Raw genomic sequence first — 19,207 nt, forward strand, 5'->3', positions numbered from 1 at the left:
ATTTCTAGAGGGGGGGTTCCAAATGCCTGATTTTAGAGCGAGTTTGGCCGGTCCATGAAGAGGGCATACTTAGCACTTGTCCAGCTTTAATATGTTACATACAAAGTATATTGTGTTGCATAATTCCAACATATACAGGACCAGCGATCACAGTATGGCATTAGATATGGCAATAGGTCCATCCTGTCTGAGCAGAATGTTTTTTTCAGATGTGGGCACCATTCCTGAACACTGGAGCAAGTCCGGGGTAACAGCAGAAGAACCTAACACTGCCCTGGACATATATGTACATATCGGTCTCCTTATGTACTGGATAGTGTATTATTATACAGTATTAATAATTAGTCCTATAGATGGTCTATAGCAGTGCACCCCTAACAGTGCATGTTTTCCACATCTCCTAGTTGGTGCACAGGTATATTTATTACTGGCTGACACATTTTAAAAGATCCACAGGTGGTGCTAATCATTTCATTTGTGATACTGAGAAGAACATGCAGCACTAGTAACATTCTATTATATTACTATTGTGGTCATGGTGTGTGATGGTGAGGGGGGTTTCCAGGCAGACGGAAACCCCCCCGAGTTTGCCTATGATAAACCATCAATGATTTCAAATCATCGTTGGTCGATGGCCATCCCTAGCTTCCAGTCCTCACAAGGCAGGCACCATGACAGAGATCTGCAACACAGGGGCTCTCATTGGCTGCAGCAGGAGCATCATGGCAACAGAACAGAGAGAAGATATTCTGACCTAGCAACAGGTAAGTTGGAATGGTGGGAGGGGATTAAAGGGTAGGGTTAAGGACTCAATATAGGAGAGTCTCCTAATCTCTGGCCTTTTACTAGTTCCCTCCAGGCTCCCCAAGCAGGTCCTCCTGTGCTCGCGTCAGGGGTGGTTTGTGCTACAGGTGGCGGAAGGTCGTGTGAAGGATGTGAGATATCGGTGGGGTTGGTTACAGGTGGGGGGGTGAAGGTGGGTACTCACAGTGATAATTATGTAATGATGAATAAGTCCCATAGAGAGGTATTAGGGGTGTATTTACTAAGCAGTGTTAGGAGACAGAGTGAAAAGTGATAAGGTACCAGCCAATCAGCTCCTGTCATTTTTCAAACACAGCCTTCCCTATATCAGCAGCACTTCTCCAACCCTCTACGCCCTGTATGGATGACATAGGTCTTTAGATTTGGTTTTGTGCTCCTGCAAGCTCTGATTTTTGTACTTTGGTGCTAAATAATTATACGAGCAGGGCTCCTTCCTCCTCTCTAATCTCCATTGGGTCCCACTCAGCCATCGACCACTGGCTCACTGCCATCGATGGCAAACCCATCGACCATCGCTACTCCTCACCCACTTCCATCACAAGGTTTGGCCATATTATGCCAGCTGTGGCTCCACTCATCAGGCATCCACAGAACTATGGGCCTGATTCAGAGCCGGATGCTATTTGCGCTCGCTCGTTCAGAAAAAAGGGGTGGCTATTCAAATGAACCGTTCACTCTTTGCGGTCTGTTCACGCCTCTAGGTCTGAACGAGCGAACCAAACATGCGGTCGTTTTTTGGCAAACTACGCCCCCTGGCCGCTCGCATCCTACGTCATGTCCGCTATTTATTAGATTAATCGAGTACATCGACCAGCGTATGAACTGCTCGCTATTCTTGTGGTTGGTTTTTCCTACCACAATCTTGAGAGCAGTTCTGACTATAAAATAACCCAGTGACGTGGTCAGTGACGCTGCTGTATTAATTATGCACTCCCATAAAACGCCCGTTTTGACCTTTAAGCACGCCTGCGTTCGGATCTCCACTCCCCGTTTTCAAGCACCTTCCCCTGTTACCACCCACATACGCCTCCTCCTGTCTCACAAAATAGCAGGCATTCGCTATTTAGGGAACAAACGATTTTTGGCCGCACTGACTGGTTCGCGCATGCGTATTAAGATGCATGCGCAGTTGGCCAAACTTCGCTCGGAACGAACGAGCGGCCGCTTACGAGCGGCTCTGAATCGGGCCGCATGCTTTACCAGTGTCTGCAATCGGTCCAGAGTTCAGCCATGCCTATGCTATAATCCTACCCAGCCAAACCCAGTAAGCTCTGACAAAACATCTTCTTACACTAAATGTTTATTTTTGAATAATAAAGAGTCTAGAGACATAGTTTTATCGCCTTTATTCCAGTCATGAACAAGCATGAAAGCACCCACTGGTTATGCCCGTCCATAGTATTCCTTCTGTTACTCAATAACCACATTAACCTTTTAACCTTCAAAAAAAGGAAAAGAAAACTGTCCACAACAACCGATGGTTTAATGCTATTATAACATGGGTACATTTTATTATGTTTGTCAACCTTATGGCCCGTATTCAATTTGAGGCGAAAAGTCCAGATATTTCGGCTGCTGGACTTTTCGCCTCCTTCGCCTGTTTTCCAGGCGGAAAAGTATCGCGCGCGTGCCTGCTATTCCCCGTATTCAATTCCAAAGTAGGCGAAAACGGGAACAGACGAAACTTGGATCACCGAAAAAATACGGGAATTTTTGGGAAATAATTGTAGGACCCCCTAAAGATGTCCAGACCTGGGGGATCACTATGGGTACCCCCGTTTTTGCCTGCAGAAGAAAGTCGGGGTTTTTAAATAGATGCGACAGGTGGTTATTTTTCCCGACATTGAAGAAGTGATGCAGAAGAGCACTTAGGTTTTTTTTTTCATTTTTAAAAGTGGTCCCATCAAATTTGCGGTACATGAAAATGGGGGTAAGCATATTTTTAAGTCCTCTAAAGTTATTTTTACAAATCTGCAAAATTGCACCTGCCGCTTGTCCCCGCAATGAAGAAAACACCTGCCGCATACATGGGGACCCGACCTGAATTAATTTAGATAGATTGGCACTTTGTTCCCCCTTTTTTTTTTTTTTACCCCCAAAACTAAACAATTTTTTTGGGGTGTCCCGAATATTTTTCAACTTTTCTTTGACGCAGTTTACCTTGGACTGTCTTAAGGCTGCACGGGGGTTCCCGCAATATTGTAGCCCAAAAACGCAATTCTGCACTTTTTTCCGCCTGCTATTCATAGGCGAAACTTTTTCGCCTATTACATTGCATTGACTCTCCGCTTAGGCGAAAAGTCTTCCAAATTGAATACGGAGGAAACTCAAAACAGGTGAAAATTAAGTCATCGGCAAAAAAGTATCGCGGAAACGGACTTTTCGCCTTAAATTGAATACGGCCCTAAGTTGGAGGCTGGATACAACGGTACTGCTATTACTGACGGCGCCTTAGTTAGTACCAGATTATTGCCTGCAGGTGTCAGCATAGCTCTCCTCACTGTGGTGTAATCTGTATAAAGCTCTTATCTTAATACACAGCGAAAGCAACACCGACTCCTGCAAGCTATAACAAACATACTGGCATCATAACCAAACTATAATCATTTTACACAACATTTACACATACATATAGCTTGTTAAGATTTCCCTTTTAAAACAATGCAGTGTAATGGTGCATACACACGATCAGATTTTTTCTTCAGATATGGACGATAACGATTTAAAAATCGTTCAGTCGTTCATATCTGAAGGAAAATCGTTCATATCTGACATGCCTGAACGATGGACGATCAACGATGCGCGTTCCCGTTTGTCAGATAACGATATCTGACATCTGATGGGTTTGCAGTCAGACTTGGACGATTCCATTCATTTTAATGCAGTCAAAAATCGTTCAATCGTTCAAATCGTTTAATCGTTCAAATCGTTCAGTCGTTCATCTGACAAGTCTGACAAATCTGACCGTGTGTACGCTCCATAACAAATGAAATGTGTATACACATCAAAGAATTTTTATTCAACCTTCATTATTTCCATGTAAACCACCAATAAACCTCTGTGCAGGAAACATACACAATGACAACTGATTTAACAGATTATCTAAAGGGATATGGTCACACAAGTCAGTAAAACAATGGCTTTTTAGTATGGCGTCAAGGGGTCTATGTACTAAGTCGTGAAGAGAGATAAAGTACCAATCAACTCCTAACTGTCATTTTTCAACACAGCCTGTAAAGTGACAGTTAGGAGCTGATTGGTTGGTACTTTGGGGTCTATTCATGAAGCAGTGAAGTGTCCCGTTTAGCTGAAAACAGGGCGCTTCTCTGCTTCGAGCTATTCATAGAGCATGTTTCTGCTGGAGAAGCTTATTAGGGGAGAAGAGCAGCGAAAACAGCGGTCTTCCTGAGGAGGGGGAGGATGTAACAGTGCAAAAAGGGTTCAGATTGGCATTTGGAAGCCATAAAAAGAGTACACTCTGTAGAATTATAAATATTTAACAGCAGCCTGAAAAACAAGCCAAAGAAAATAGTGCACATCAAGATTATTATAGTCTGCCATGGTGATTTATCTATTTAACAAACTGTATATGCTAGATGTAGTTGCAAGTTATCCCTCTTTGTAAATTCAGAGCTTTCTATCGGTTACCTATTTGAATGCTCATCATTATTTTTGCACACATTTATTGCCCTGGCCACACCCCCCCACAACGTTCTACTCTGCTACCAAAGTCATCATGTATATATAATGACATTAGGCCACACCCCCTCCAAGCTAATGTATTGTGAGAAGATTATCACAGCTCTGTATGACTGACAAGAAGGTACCTGGCATGTGATAAGGGGAAATAATGTAACGCTACTAAATGAGCCCTGCAAATAGACTTACTGGCACCACCATAGAAGCTAGGCACAGTTCTAGAACAAAAAATATTTTTATACAATTAACATGTTTGTATTAAAAAAAAAAATACAAAAAGGAAAAATAAAAAGAAATATTGGGTCAAAATCCCTTTAAAATCATCCTATGCAATAAGTGTCAGCTGATACAGCAGTCAGGTTAAAAACAAGCCCAGAGATCTACATATCGGACAAGTTATACAGAACAGTTGGTACAAAATAAAAAAACAAATAAAAATAAGGACAATTTCCAAGGACAAAATTTTCAAATGCTGGGACTGAAAATAATGGACAGTTCGCTACTGTGGTGAAATAGACTTTAGTAAAACTATGCAAACCTAAGTTATTTCTTTCCTCAATTACCTCTTGAGAGACCAAATGTAATGACTTACTGGACAATGCACAGGTGTCCTAAAATATATGTGTTTAATTGTGTCTATGTTATATGTGTTACTATTCATTTATGTTATCGCATGTGCAATATACATCTCAGCGGTGCCTGCGGTTCAATTATCTCAGACCAAAGATTGCATTGTTAGGTGTTACCATGCAGAAGTACAAGATTGTTTTGTTATCAGGGGATCATGGAACCAGGACACCAACAAAGGTGGTCTACTGAATGCTCAGCTCTGGCAGCAAACTTTATGACGCATTGATAGAAGCGAAGTAAAAGTCTTTTTAAAGTATTTTTCGGTCATATTGATTTCTCTTGTTTTGTGTTGTTTATTTTTACACAAATTTAAAAAAAAAACCATAAAATACATTTCGTGTGCCTTTAACTTACGGAGATAGCATAATTATCCTGCATGTTTTTGCACACGAGATCAACAGTACATGCATAGTCTGACTGAAAAGTCTTTCAAAGAGATTCTAATTCCTGTAATCGGTAGTGTGTGTGTGTGTGTGTATGTGCGTATAAATGTATGGGAGTGTATAGATGTTTGATACCATAGGAGTTTCACATTATAGCAGACTAGACATTTCTGGAAAAAAAACAAACAACATTGTGCGCAAGACGTGAATGAGAGTCCACTTCAGGGAAAGGGATAGCGAGCAGACTTTTGATTCCCATAGTGACAATTAGAACATAAACGTCAAAGAGGTGGAAATTTCCATCCTATCAAGAGAAGATGTGACCTATATTTCCAATTCATTATCATGTTTCGTTGCCCGGGCTTTAGAAAAAAAAGTGACCAGCTGTATAAAGGTCATCAAATCGCTTTGTGAAGAGTATGGAGCTTGTACTGAATATGCGGCAAAATCCTCTTCGTTTTGCACGGGGATGGCATGTAAGGCTCAAAGCATTGTCCTCCGGTGGGAATCAGATGGTTTGCTGCTGTTTACTCGACCTGAAGGTGCTGGAAAGGATGATCACAGCCAAAATAATAAGGAGGACGAAGAGGAAGATTAGAGCAGCCCAGGAGCTGAAGTTGGTAGCTTTGAGAATGGAGGTTTCCTCAGCGGGGATCATGTTGGTGAGATTCAGCATGTATCCAAGGGCCCAGCCGATAGAGGTGTCTCCAGCCTGCGGAAAAAAAAAAACATGTACCACAAGATCAACATCATCTCACATCTTAACCCAACACATTAATCATCATCACTGAATGTAACACAACACAACACAATGACCATAACCTATCAAAACATTTTTAGAATAAACATGAAAAGTAACTAAATGATATACCCAAGGAAGAAGCCATTGCATAGGTGGGTGGTGCACCTCTATCCTACAACAGTGCAAAGCCAAAGCTTGTAAGATCGCCTGGCAAGTTTCAAAAGTTACAGAGGTTACAGTACGTTTGGTGATGGCAATGTGTGGATTCATACACAAAAATAGAGCCAGTTATGTCACATGGAGATTTTTTTTCCCCCTGAATAAAATCCCAATGGAGTTTTTCCTTAGGATATGGCTTTCGGCCTACATCAACAAAGAGGAAATCAATTATTTATTTATTAATATGTGTTTATATAGTGCCACCATATTACTTTGTGCCATTAAAATACAATAATCAAATGAGACTGGGTTATACAAGACAGACAGACAGAGAGGTAAGAGTGACCATTTTCAACCTTACAATCTAGAGGGGAATAGGAGTTTGATACATGACGTTAAGTGCTAACATAATGCATGTAGGTCCAGCCAGATTGTAAGGGTACTAAGTGTTTAGTTGGCTATGTGATCCAGTCACACAGCAATGACGGCCTGGGGTCAGGGGGTTGTTTGAATATGAAAACGGAACACAAGTAAAACTTGTGTGAACTGTGTAGAGGGGTGGCAATCGGGGAGAATAGCTTAGGGAGGTTATGTGGGTGGCTCTGGAATACGATAAGCTGCCTGAAGCGAGTTTTAAGGGAACATCTGAAGATTTAGTGGCCACAGGAAAGTCTTGTTGTGCAAGGGAAGGCGTTCCACAGAGTGGGTGCATCCTAAAATAAGGAACTGTGAATGGGAGCAGGTAATGAGGCTGGATGATAGACGCAGATCTTGTGGAGAGCGAAGGGGGTCAAACTGGGTGATATTTTCGAGACCACAGAAGAGATGTATGTTGGTGTCATTTTATTTGTGGCCTTGTATAGTAGCAGAAGTTATTTATATTGGATTCTGTAAAATACAGGCAAACAATGCATGGACTGACAGATCGGAACAATAATTAGGGGTGAGCGGGTTCGGATTTCTGAAATCCGAACCCCCCCGAGCCCCCCCGATCCGAGTCCGATCCGAGTCAGGCTCGACTTTTCCCGCCTGACTCGGATCTGAAATCGAGGCAAAACGTCATCTTCCCGCCTTCCGAGTCTCGCGGGTTTTGGATCCTATATAAGGTACACACGTCGGCGCCATTTTCTCACTCGGCTGTGGACAGTGAAGAGGGAGGGTGGGAGTTAGGGCTGTGTAGTGTAGTGTAGTGTAGTGCTGCTGTTGTCCACTACTTCAAAGTCCATAGGGGCTGGCTGTGTTGTGCTGTGCTGCTGTTGTTAATAGGGGCTGTGTCCACTACTTCAAAGTCCATAGGGGCTGGCTGGACTGTGTTGTGCAGTCAGTTCTCCATAGGGGCTGTGTCCACTCCAAAGTCCTGTGCAGTGTCCCAGTCCTAAAGGAGTGCTGTAGTGTTGTCCAGGGGGTGCTCTGTCCATCAGGGGTGCTCCCCCCAAGTGCTAAAAAAATAATATATTTTCTGTGTTTGTGAATTGTGTGCGCAGTAGCCGCACGTGCATCAACAAAGTAGTGCCAAGCGTGCGCCTGTGTCATAAGTAAAGGGCCGGCTGGCTTGACCGTTAAGGGTGCTGTAACCCCCGAAAGTACACTCCAGTCCAAACCAAAAAAAAAATTATTTTCTGTGTTTGTGAATTGTGTGCGCAGTAGCCGCACGTGCATCAACAAAGTAGTGCCAAGCGTGCGCCTGTGTCATAAGTAAAGGGCCGGCTGGCTTGACCGTTAAGGGTGCTGTAACCCCCGAAAGTACACTCCAGTCCAAACCAAAAAAAAAATTATTTTCTGTGTTTGTGAATTGTGTGCGCAGTAGCCGCACGTGCATCAACAAAGTAGTGCCAAGCGTGCGCCTGTGTCATAAGTAAAGGGCCGGCTGGCTTGACCGTTAAGGGTGCTGTAACCCCCGAAAGTACACTCCAGTCCAAACCAAAAAAAATATTATTTTCTGTGTTTGTGAATTGTGTGCGCAGTAGTCGCACGTGCATCAACAAAGTAGTGCCAAGCGTGCGCCTGTGTCATAAGTAAAGGGCCGGCTGGCTTGACCGTTAAGGGTGCTGTAACCCCCGAAAGTACACTCCAGTCCAAACCAAAAAAAAAATTATTTTCTGTGTTTGTGAATTGTGTGCGCAGTAGCCGCACGTGCATCAACAAAGTAGTGCCAAGCGTGCGCCTGTGTCATAAGTAAAGGGCCGGCTGGCTTGACCGTTAAGGGTGCTGTAACCCCCGAAAGTACACTCCAGTCCAAACCAAAAAAAATATTATTTTCTGTGTTTGTGAATTGTGTGCGCAGTAGTCGCACGTGCATCAACAAAGTAGTGCCAAGCGTGCGCCTGTGTCATAAGTAAAGGGCCGGCTGGCTTGACCGTTAAAGGGTGCTGTAACCCCCAAGTACACTCCAGTCCAAACCAAAAAAAAAATTATTTTCTGTGTTTGTGAATTGTGTGCGCAGTAGCCGCACGTGCATCAACAAAGTAGTGCCAAGCGTGCGCCTGTGTCATAAGTAAAGGGCCGGCTGGCTTGACCGTTAAGGGTGCTGTAACCCCCGAAAGTACACTCCAGTCCAAACCAAAAAAAAAATTATTTTCTGTGTTTGTGAATTGTGTGCGCAGTAGCCGCACGTGCATCAACAAAGTAGTGCCAAGCGTGCGCCTGTGTCATAAGTAAAGGGCCGGCTGGCTTGACCGTTAAAGGGTGCTGTAACCCCCGAAAGTACACTCCAGTCCTAACCAAAAAAAAATTATTTTCTGTGTTTGTGAATTGTGTGCGCAGTAGCCGCACGTGCATCAACAAAGTAGTGCCAAGAGTGCGCCTGTGTCATAAGTAAAGGGCCGGCTGGCTTGACCGTTAAGGGTGCTGTAACCCCCGAAAGTACACTCCAGTCCAAACCAAAAAAAAAATTATTTTCTGTGTTTGTGAATTGTGTGCGCAGTAGCCGCACGTGCATCAACAAAGTAGTGCCAAGCGTGCGCCTGTGTCATAAGTAAAGGGCCGGCTGGCTTGACCGTTAAGGGTGCTGTAACCCCCGAAAGTACACTCCAGTCCAAACCAAAAAAAAATTATTTTCTGTGTTTGTGAATTGTGTGCGCAGTAGCCGCACGTGCATCAACAAAGTAGTGCCAAGCGTGCGCCTGTGTCATAAGTAAAGGGCCGGCTGGCTTGACCGTTAAGGGTGCTGTAACCCCCGAAAGTACACTCCAGTCCAAACCAAAAAAAAATTATTTTCTGTGTTTGTGAATTGTGTGCGCAGTAGCCGCACGTGCATCAACAAAGTAGTGCCAAGCGTGCGCCTGTGTCATAAGTAAAGGGCCGGCTGGCTTGACCGTTAAGGGTGCTGTAACCCCCGAAAGTACACTCCAGTCCAAACCAAAAAAAAAATTATTTTCTGTGTTTGTGAATTGTGTGCGCAGTAGCCACACGTGCATCAACAAAGTAGTGCCAAGCGTGCGCCTGTGTCATAAGTAAAGGGCCGGCTGGCTTGACCGTTAAGGGTGCTGTAACCCCCGAAAGTACACTCCAGTCCAAACCAAAAAAAAAATTATTTTCTGTGTTTGTGAATTGTGTGCGCAGTAGCCGCACGTGCATCAACAAAGTAGTGCCAAGCGTGCGCCTGTGTCATAAGTAAAGGGCCGGCTGGCTTGACCGTTAAGGGTGCTGTAACCCCCAAAGTACACTCCAGTCCAAACCAAAAAAAAATTATTTTCTGTGTTTGTGAATTGTGTGCGCAGTAGCCGCACGTGCATCAACAAAGTAGTGCCAAGCGTGCGCCTGTGTCATAAGTAAAGGGCCGGCTGGCTTGACCGTTAAGGGTGCTGTAACCCCCGAAAGTACACTCCAGTCCAAACCAAAAAAAAAATTATTTTCTGTGTTTGTGAATTGTGTGCGCAGTAGCCACACGTGCATCAACAAAGTAGTGCCAAGCGTGCGCCTGTGTCATAAGTAAAGGGCCGGCTGGCTTGACCGTTAAGGGTGCTGTAACCCCCGAAAGTACACTCCAGTCCAAACCAAAAAAAAAATTATTTTCTGTGTTTGTGAATTGTGTGCGCAGTAGCCACACGTGCATCAACAAAGTAGTGCCAAGCGTGCGCCTGTGTCATAAGTAAAGGGCCGGCTGGCTTGACCGTTAAGGGTGCTGTAACCCCCGAAAGTACACTCCAGTCCAAACCAAAAAAAAAATTATTTTCTGTGTTTGTGAATTGTGTGCGCAGTAGCCGCACGTGCATCAACAAAGTAGTGCCAAGCGTGCGCCTGTGTCATAAGTAAAGGGCCGGCTGGCTTGACCGTTAAAGGGTGCTGTAACCCCCGAAAGTACACTCCAGTCCAAACCAAAAAAAAAATTATTTTCTGTGTTTGTGAATTGTGTGCGCAGTAGCCGCACGTGCATCAACAAAGTAGTGCCAAGCGTGCGCCTGTGTCATAAGTAAAGGGCCGGCTGGCTTGACCGTTAAGGGTGCTGTAACCCCCGAAAGTACACTCCAGTCCAAACCAAAAAAAAATTATTTTCTGTGTTTGTGAATTGTGTGCGCAGTAGCCGCACGTGCATCAACAAAGTAGTGCCAAGCGTGCGCCTGTGTCATAAGTAAAGGGCCGGCTGGCTTGACCGTTAAAGGGTGCTGTAACCCCCAAAGTACACTCCAGTCCAAACCAAAAAAAAATTATTTTCTGTGTTTGTGAATTGTGTGCGCAGTAGCCGCACGTGCATCAACAAAGTAGTGCCAAGAGTGCGCCTGTGTCATAAGTAAAGGGCCGGCTGGCTTGACCGTTAAAGGGTGCTGTAACCCACAAAGTACACTCCAGTCCGAACCAAAAAAAAATTTATTTTCTGTGTTTAGCCGCACGTATATATCAAATCGATATAACATAAATGGAGGACCAAACTTTCTCCGATAAAAATAAAATAGAGAAAGATCAAGAACCACTTCCTCCTAGTGCTGAAGCTGCTGCCACTAGTCATGACATAGACGATAACATGCCATCAACGTCGTCTGCCAAGGCCGATGCCCAATGTCATAGTAGAGGGCACATACAATCCCAAATGGCAAAGTTCAGGAAAATGACCTTGAAAAAGACATTTAAATCAGCTGAAGAGAAACGTAAACTTGCCAATATGCCATTTACGACACGGAGTGGCAAGGAACGGCTAAGGTCGATCCCTAGTATGTTCATGACTAGTGGTTCAGCTTCACATGACGATGGAAGCACTCCTCCCACTAAAAAAATCAAAAGAGTTAAGCTGGCAAAAGCACAGCGAAGAACTGTGCTTTCTAAGAAGATATCACAAATCCCCAAAGAGAGTCCAAGTGTGGTGATGGTTGCGATGCCTGACCTTCCCAGCACTGGACGGGAAGAGGTGGCTCTTTCCACCATTTGCACGCCCCCTGCAAGTGCTGAAAGGAGCACCCACAGTCCACTTGCTGATATGCAAATTGAAGATGTCACTGTTGAAGTACAACAGGATGAGGATACTGGTGTAGCTGGCGCTGAGGAGGAAGTTGGCGAGGAGGATTCTGATGGTGATGTGGTTTGTTTAAATCAGGCTCCGGGGGAGACAGTTGTTGTCCGTGGGATGAAAAAGCCCATCACGGTCATGCCTGGGCAGAAGACCAAACATTCCACCTCTTTGGTCTGGCAATATTTCTATCCAAATCCGGACAACAACTGTCTTGCCATATGTACCATATGTAAAGGTGAAATAAGTAGGGGTAGGGACGTCAACCACCTAGGAACATCCTCCCTTATACGGCACCTGCAGCGCGTTCATAAAAAGTTACTGTCAAGTTCAGAAACTTTGGCTCAGACCGTAAGCAGTCCAGGGACACCTAAATCCCGTTGTCCTGTTGTATCCAAGCGCCTGCAAACCACACCGTCAACTCCCTCCTCGTCAATTTCCTCCTTAGTCAGGATCGGAAGTAGTCCTGCAGGCCATATCACTGGCATGACTGACTCTCCTATCCGGGATTCCTCCGGAGGATCCTGCATTGCTACGCCTACTGCTGCCGCTGCTGCTGTTGCTGCTGCTGCTGGGAGTCGTTCATCATCCCAGAGAGGAAGTAGGAACACCACTACTTTTACTAAACAATTGACCCTCCAACAGTCCTTAGCGAGGAGGATGAAGTACGACAGCAGTCATCCTGAAGCAAAACGTATAACTGAGGCCTTGACTGCTATGTTGGTGTTAGACGTGCGTCCGGTATCCGCCATTAGTGCAGTGGGATTTAGACAATTGATGGAGGTAGTGTGTCCCCGGTTCCAAATCCCGTCTAGATTCCACTTCACTAGGCAGGCGATACCGAGACTGTACAGAAACGTCAGAAAAAGTGTCCTCAGTGTCCTGAAAAATGCCGTTGTACACAATGTCCACTTAACCACGGACATGTGGACAAGTGGAACAGGGCAGACTAAGGACTATATGACTGTGACAGCCCACTGGGTAGATGTATCACCTTACGCAGCAACAGCAGCAGCGTCACCAGTAGCAGCATCTCAGAAACGCCAGCTCGTTACAAGGCAGGCTACGCTGTGTATCACCGGTTTCAGTAAGAGGCACACCGCCGACAACCTCTTAGAGAAACTGAGGGAAATCATCGCCCAGTGGCTTACCCCACTTAGACTCTCCTGGGGATTTGTGATATCTGACAACGCCACCAATATTGTGCGGGCATTACATCTGGGCAAATTCCAGCACGTCCCATGTTTTGCTCACACAATAAACTTGGTGGTGCAGAATTTTCTGAAAAGCGACAGGGGCGTGCAGGAGACGCTTTGGGTGGCCCGAAAAATTTCTGGCCACTTTCGCCATTCAGCGACTGCGTGCCGAAGACTGGAGCGCCAGCAAACACTCTTGAACCTGCCCCGCCATCACCTGAAGCAAGAGGTTGTGACGCGGTGGAACTCAACCCTCTATATGCTTCAGAGGATGGAGGAGCAGCAAAAGGCCATACAAGCCTATACATCCACCTATGACATAGGCAAAGGAGGGGGTATGCACCTGACTCAAGCGCAGTGGAGAATGATTTCCGTGTTGTGCAAGGTTCTTCAGCCCTTCGAACTTGCCACACGTGAAGTCAGTTCAGACACTGCCAGCTTGAGTCAGGTCATTCCCCTCATCAGGCTTTTGCAGAAGCAGCTGGAGAAAGTGAAGGAGGAGCTAAGACGGAGCGATTCCGCTCGGCATGTGGGACTTGTGGATGAAGCCCTTCATTCGCTTTGCCAGGATTCCAGGGTGGTCAATCTGTTGAAATCAGACCACTACATTTTGGCCACCGTGCTCGATCCTAGGTTTAAAGCCTATGTGGTGTCTCTCTTTCCGGCCGACACAAGCCTGCAGAGGTGCAAAGACCTGCTGGTGAACACACTGTCAGCTGAAGCGGAACGTGACACGTCAACGGCTCCTTCTTCATTTTCTCCCGCAACTGGGGCTGCCAGGAAAAAACTTAGGTATCCTAAGCAACCCGCTGGCGGTGATGCAGGGCAGGCAGGACCAAGTTTGGACATCTGGTCCGGACTGAAGGACCTGGCAACAATTTCTGACATGTCTACTGTCACTGCATATGATACTGTCACCATTGACAGAATGGTGGAGGATTACATCGGTGACAGCATCCAAGTAGGCATGTCAGACAGTCCATACCTGTACTGGCAGGAAAAAGAGGCAATTTGGAGGCCCCTGTACAAACTGGCTCTATTTTACCTGAGTTGCCCCCCCTCCAGTGTGTACTCCGAAAGAGTGTTTAGTGCAGCCGGGAACCTTGTCAGCGAAAGGCGTAGGAGGTTGCTTCCACAGAATGTGGAGAAGATGATGTTCATCAAAATGAATTATCAGCTCTTCCAGGGAGACCAGCCTCCAGAAGGTACAGAGGGACCTGTGGTGGTGGATTCAAGTGGGGACGAGTTAATACTTTGTGAGGATGAGGATGTACACACTGAAGAGGGTGAGGAATCGGTGGATGAGGAGGATGAGGATGACATCTTGCCTCCGTAGAGCCAGTTTGTGCAGGGACACATTAATTGCCAGCTTGTTTTGTGGGGGCCCAAACGAACCAATCATTTCAGCCACAGTTGTGTGGCAGACCCTGGCGCTGAAATGATTGATTTGTTAAAGTGTGCATGTCCTGTTTATACAACATAAGGGTGGGTGGGAGGGCCCAAGGACAATTCCATCTTGCACCTCTTTTTTTCTTTGCATTATGTACAGTTTGGGGCCTAGTTTTTCTAACTGCCATCCTGCCTGCCACTGCAGTGTCACTCCTAGATGGGTCACGTGTTTGTGCCGCCCACTCGTGTCGCTTAGCATAGTCATCCAGCTACCTCGGTGCAACCTTTTGGACATAAAAACACTATTGTGAGGTGTGAGGTGTTCAGAATAGACTGGAAATGAGTGGAAATTAAGGTTATTGAGGTTAATAATAGCATAGGAGCAGAAAAACCTACAAATTCTGTGATTTTAGCTGTTTTTATGCTTTTTTTCAAAAAAATACAGATCCAAAACACAAAACCCAGAACCCAAAACACGGAAGGGTGGTTTTGGCAAAACCAATCCAGATCCAAAACACGAAGAAAGATCCAGATCCAAAACCAAAACACAAAACACGAAAAGTGGCCGGTGCACACCCCTAACAATAATAAAAGAAAATTTTCAAGGAAAACTAGTCTAGGTGCTGCATTCAAATCAGATTGTAGGGGTGAAAGTCTGGTTAAGAGAAGTCCAGCAGGGAGGCTATTGCAATAGCTATTACGGGAGATAATGAGGGCATCAATGTGAGTTTTTGAAATGTCATCTGAGATATTGTCGCATTCTGGAAATATATCTTGGGTGTATGCAACAGGATTTGGATTGAATGTGGGGAACATAGGACAGTTCTGAGTCTACTTCTGCAGTACAGTCTGCTTCATATATATATATAAAAAATTATACCAAACGCATTGGTGCAATATTGAATCAAACTTCATAAGAAGGATAAAATTGATGCGCAAAAGAGGAAAATATTGGGGGACAAGCACAGGGATTCTGTACTCACCTTCCGCTCAAAAGAGATGCCTGGGAAGGTCTCATTGTCAAACTTGTATCCTTTGCTGACTAGCAGGTAGATGAAGCTTGAGGTGGTGCAGTAACCGTGGAGGTGTTTCTGCACGTTGGGCGGTGACTTGCTCGACAGCTGTAGGACACAGAGAGAGAGAGAGAGAGAGGAGAATTTATATCCTGGTCAGACAGTGGAATGGGACATGAACCTAGATCAGGGACACATTGGGACAGAATTACAGGTAGGACACAAAGGTGGTTTCCAGTCTCACTAGTCACAAGGTCACACCTACTGCTTCTAATGTGCAATCTCCAATTGCAGCCCGACTTGGGAACCGTACTGCTGGCTGAACCCCCCACACAGGATCATATGGGAATAAAGGATGGATTATTAAATGGCTTCAATAGAAGCAGAACAATTGAAGCCATTCAATGATCTAACTGCCTCGGGTGAGTTCCCAACTGCCTTGGGAATACACCCAAGGCAGTTGCTAGGGTACCCGACGCGTTTCAGTGTGCAGCCACTTTTAGAAATGAGAGTGGAACCATCAGTGCTTTGTATCTGGGAATGTGAAATAAGACATTATTACAGGAAAGTTGCACAATGAACCAGTTTTATGATGAGAAATGTCAGCCATCTGACCCACCACTGCCATTCAAGTTCCAGAGCAAATATTCCAGCTATGGTAGTTTTTTCCCCCTCCCAAACAGTTAGAGGTCGATGTGTTATGGTGTCCCGTCAATGATGACCCTAACCATTCGGGTAACTGCCTAACACTAAAGTAAGTGCCTAACCCTAACAAAACAAAAAAGCAGCATATGTCAACCATTTGACCCTGTCGACCATTTGTACATGTCAACCTTCTTTTAACTGTCTGTCTATAGTCTGGATACCATTATTTTAAATCTAAAATAGAGTAAAATTAAAAATAATTGTTTTTTTTAGATTTTAGACCCAGTTTTCGGGGTTTTTACCGCATTTTCATATGTACTAAGCCCCGGCCGCCCGATTTTTTATGCGGAGAGTAACGCCAGGTTTTTCTGGCCTATGAGTTTCTTACCGCATCCTGCTCCCCGCCGCTTCACCGCCCCGCACCTCTCCCTGCCCCCCCCTGTCCTTTGCGATACTAATCGCATATGTTAGTACATATGCGATTTTGTGGTGACTGGCAGGATGTACACCGCAAAGTTAGTACTTCCCGGCCTAAAACATTTATTTTAATGATAATAATCTAACATTAAAAGTTATTAGATTATCTCCACACGAAGAAAAACTTACGAAGTTTACAAACATTATCCATCTTTGACCATTGAATATCCAACCTATAATGATCGTCAACTTGGGTAATCTAACAGAACAGCTATTGCGGCAAAATTGAAAAACCCCCTATGTGAGCCAATGGATGCGGATTGTAGCGTAAGAAGGTCCATTAAGGCAGGGGGCGTGCTCAGGTGCAGTAGTAAAGTGTGAATTATTTTAAAACATTGGTAACTATGTATTGATGAACAGAAAATGTCACGATGAAAACGGAGCCACGACGTGTCAGGAATAAGGATGATTTTAGGAGTAACTATAGAATCATACTTGTTGATTAAGCCCCCATGTAATGACATTACACAGAAACCATGGAGTTATTCCGCTCATAGAGTGACTCACCTCAGTGTAAGAGGAGGAACAGATGGCATCGGTAGCTGTACGGAGATCCTCCAGGGATTCCACTGGCATCTTCATCACCGATTTTATGAAGTCTATGGTGTAATAAAAAGCTGCAAAAGCCTGAAAGAAAAGCAACAGTCATTAATGTACCATTGTGTCCACTAACAGAGGTCTTTTATAGAGCTATAGATTGGTTTTATTTTACGATCGCTATAGAGGCCTGAAACCTGCGCTAGAGTGTTGTCATGACAACAGCAGACCTGGTTTGTAGCGGATTGCATGTGGGATGAATATTAAACATATGGCAAATGTTGTGCAAGATGATTTGTTTTCCAGTAAACGCTAATTCCCAAAAGTATCAAGTGACCGTACAGGAAGTAAAAGCGTTAATACAGTAAACAGAAATTAGAACTAATGTGTTCAAAGACCGGAATAATGAACTACAGGTCTGATGCTGGGTGAACACACGTAAGTTTTAAGAGCAACTTGCGTATTTTCGTATTGGGCACGCATGAACGGGAAATGCTGACTCATGCCCCACTTGCGTCTTCATTGGCAACTAAAGGGGCAGTATTTGGTTATAACGAGGTGTATTCACGTAGGCAGTGAGGCAAACTCTGTCCTCAAGGCACCTTAACAGTCCAGGTTTTCAGGATATCCATACTTAAGCACAGCATACTTGTGTAGCAGACTGCAGCAATTACTTACAATATACAGACTGATATTATTGTGTTTCCATTTGCATCGGGCAGCTTGCCCAGAGTGACGGCTATTAAAAGAATTGGTCAATTCCCTTAAAATGTAGTTTAAAGCTGCATTACCATCACAAGTGACCATTTTAGAGCAGGGGAGAGGGTGGGGGGTGCGGGCGGGAGAGAACCAATCAGAAGCCTCAATGTCCCCGAATCCAGATTACCACTGGCTCACACACTCCATCCGATGTGCCACATTCTGTTTAGAAACTATGCAAAACAGGGGCGGAACAACGTATCACCACACGCCCAAGCAATGTTTCATACATGGTACCAGGCGATGCGGTCCATGGTCATGTGACCCATTCATTGCAGGGAATTTGCGCATACACTGTGAGGCCATGTTTCGGCTTCACCGCTCTGACAGGATAGTGGTTACGGGCAGCGATGGAACTACCTCCCTCCGACCTCATAGGTGCTGCAACGGCAACAACGCCGCCAATGATGCAAAAAAAAAAAAAAAGATAGAAGTTATATTTTTAATATAGCGTTAAACTTACGATGAATTTCCCAGACACTTGGGGCTGGAAGATTTTATCAATGGAACAGGAGGAGAAAGGGCAGACCGAGAACTGAAAGAGGTTATTCACATGTCTCTGGCACTGTCCGCCGTCTCCGCTCCCAGTCATGGTGATGGCCACGGTAGGATCATAGTTCGCAGGTCTCTCATTGGACGTGCAGGGGCTCTCATAAATGTCTGCAAAGGTCAATGGTTTGGTGTAATTTTTTGGCCAGCACGGATTCTGGACGGTAACGGAGTAGGACTGTTCCTGCAAGTAAAAGAATCACATACTGAATATAATACATTTGTAACAGGAGACTTCCCTTTGGTTATTTTAAGAACTTTAAGTTACCAGACTGTGTCCTATGTCCAGGGAAAATATTAATTATTCATAAACAAAACAAAAGTAATAATAATAAAATAAAATAAGCTTAAAACACGTTTACACTTTATTCTACCACAAGATGGCGCTGGAGTTCCAGATTTTAAGAAGTGCATTTCTCAATGGGAGCAACTAAACTTTTTCTTTGGCAGGGAAACATTTTTCACCCCCGCAAAAGTGAACTCATTTCACACGGGGGCTTCTTGCTTTTGCATGGAAGAAAAATGAACTTCTCATGTGCAAAGTATGTGAAAAGCTCTGGCAGCACACTGTTCAATTCATGGCATAAGTACTGTTCTCACATGTGCCGTGGATGGTTATCCCCTGAATCTGCTCCATGGGTGGCGAGAAGACTCTGGGACAGCGGGACTGTTACCTTATTACAATAGAATTTACAGATGTGTCCGCATGCACTGTTGCTCTAGTAGCGCCAAATAGCCCCTCTCTGCGGGCAAAGTCCCTTTGT

At 44.8% G+C, this 19,207-nt stretch overlaps 1 protein-coding gene across 1 annotated transcript in view; it reads right to left on the reverse strand.

Annotated features, from left to right (window-relative positions):
• Nucleotides 1–2,156: 2,156 nt before the first annotated feature.
• Nucleotides 2,157–19,207, reverse strand: part of ENTPD2 (ectonucleoside triphosphate diphosphohydrolase 2) — an 82,839-nt gene continuing 65,788 nt past the window's right edge. Inside the window, exons 6-9 of the mRNA XM_088459138.1 lie at nucleotides 18,358–18,627; nucleotides 17,106–17,225; nucleotides 15,447–15,584; nucleotides 2,157–6,249 (exon numbers count right to left, since the gene is read on the reverse strand). Coding sequence (XP_088315264.1) covers nucleotides 6,046–6,249; nucleotides 15,447–15,584; nucleotides 17,106–17,225; nucleotides 18,358–18,627 — 732 coding nt within the window. The 3' untranslated portion in view covers nucleotides 2,157–6,045. The remainder of the gene's footprint in view (nucleotides 6,250–15,446; nucleotides 15,585–17,105; nucleotides 17,226–18,357; nucleotides 18,628–19,207) is intronic.

The sequence above is a fragment of the Taudactylus pleione genome, unplaced genomic scaffold, assembly GCF_031769625.1.
Source record: "Taudactylus pleione unplaced genomic scaffold, aTauple2 ptg000897l, whole genome shotgun sequence".
Lineage (NCBI taxonomy): Eukaryota > Metazoa > Chordata > Amphibia > Anura > Myobatrachidae > Taudactylus > Taudactylus pleione.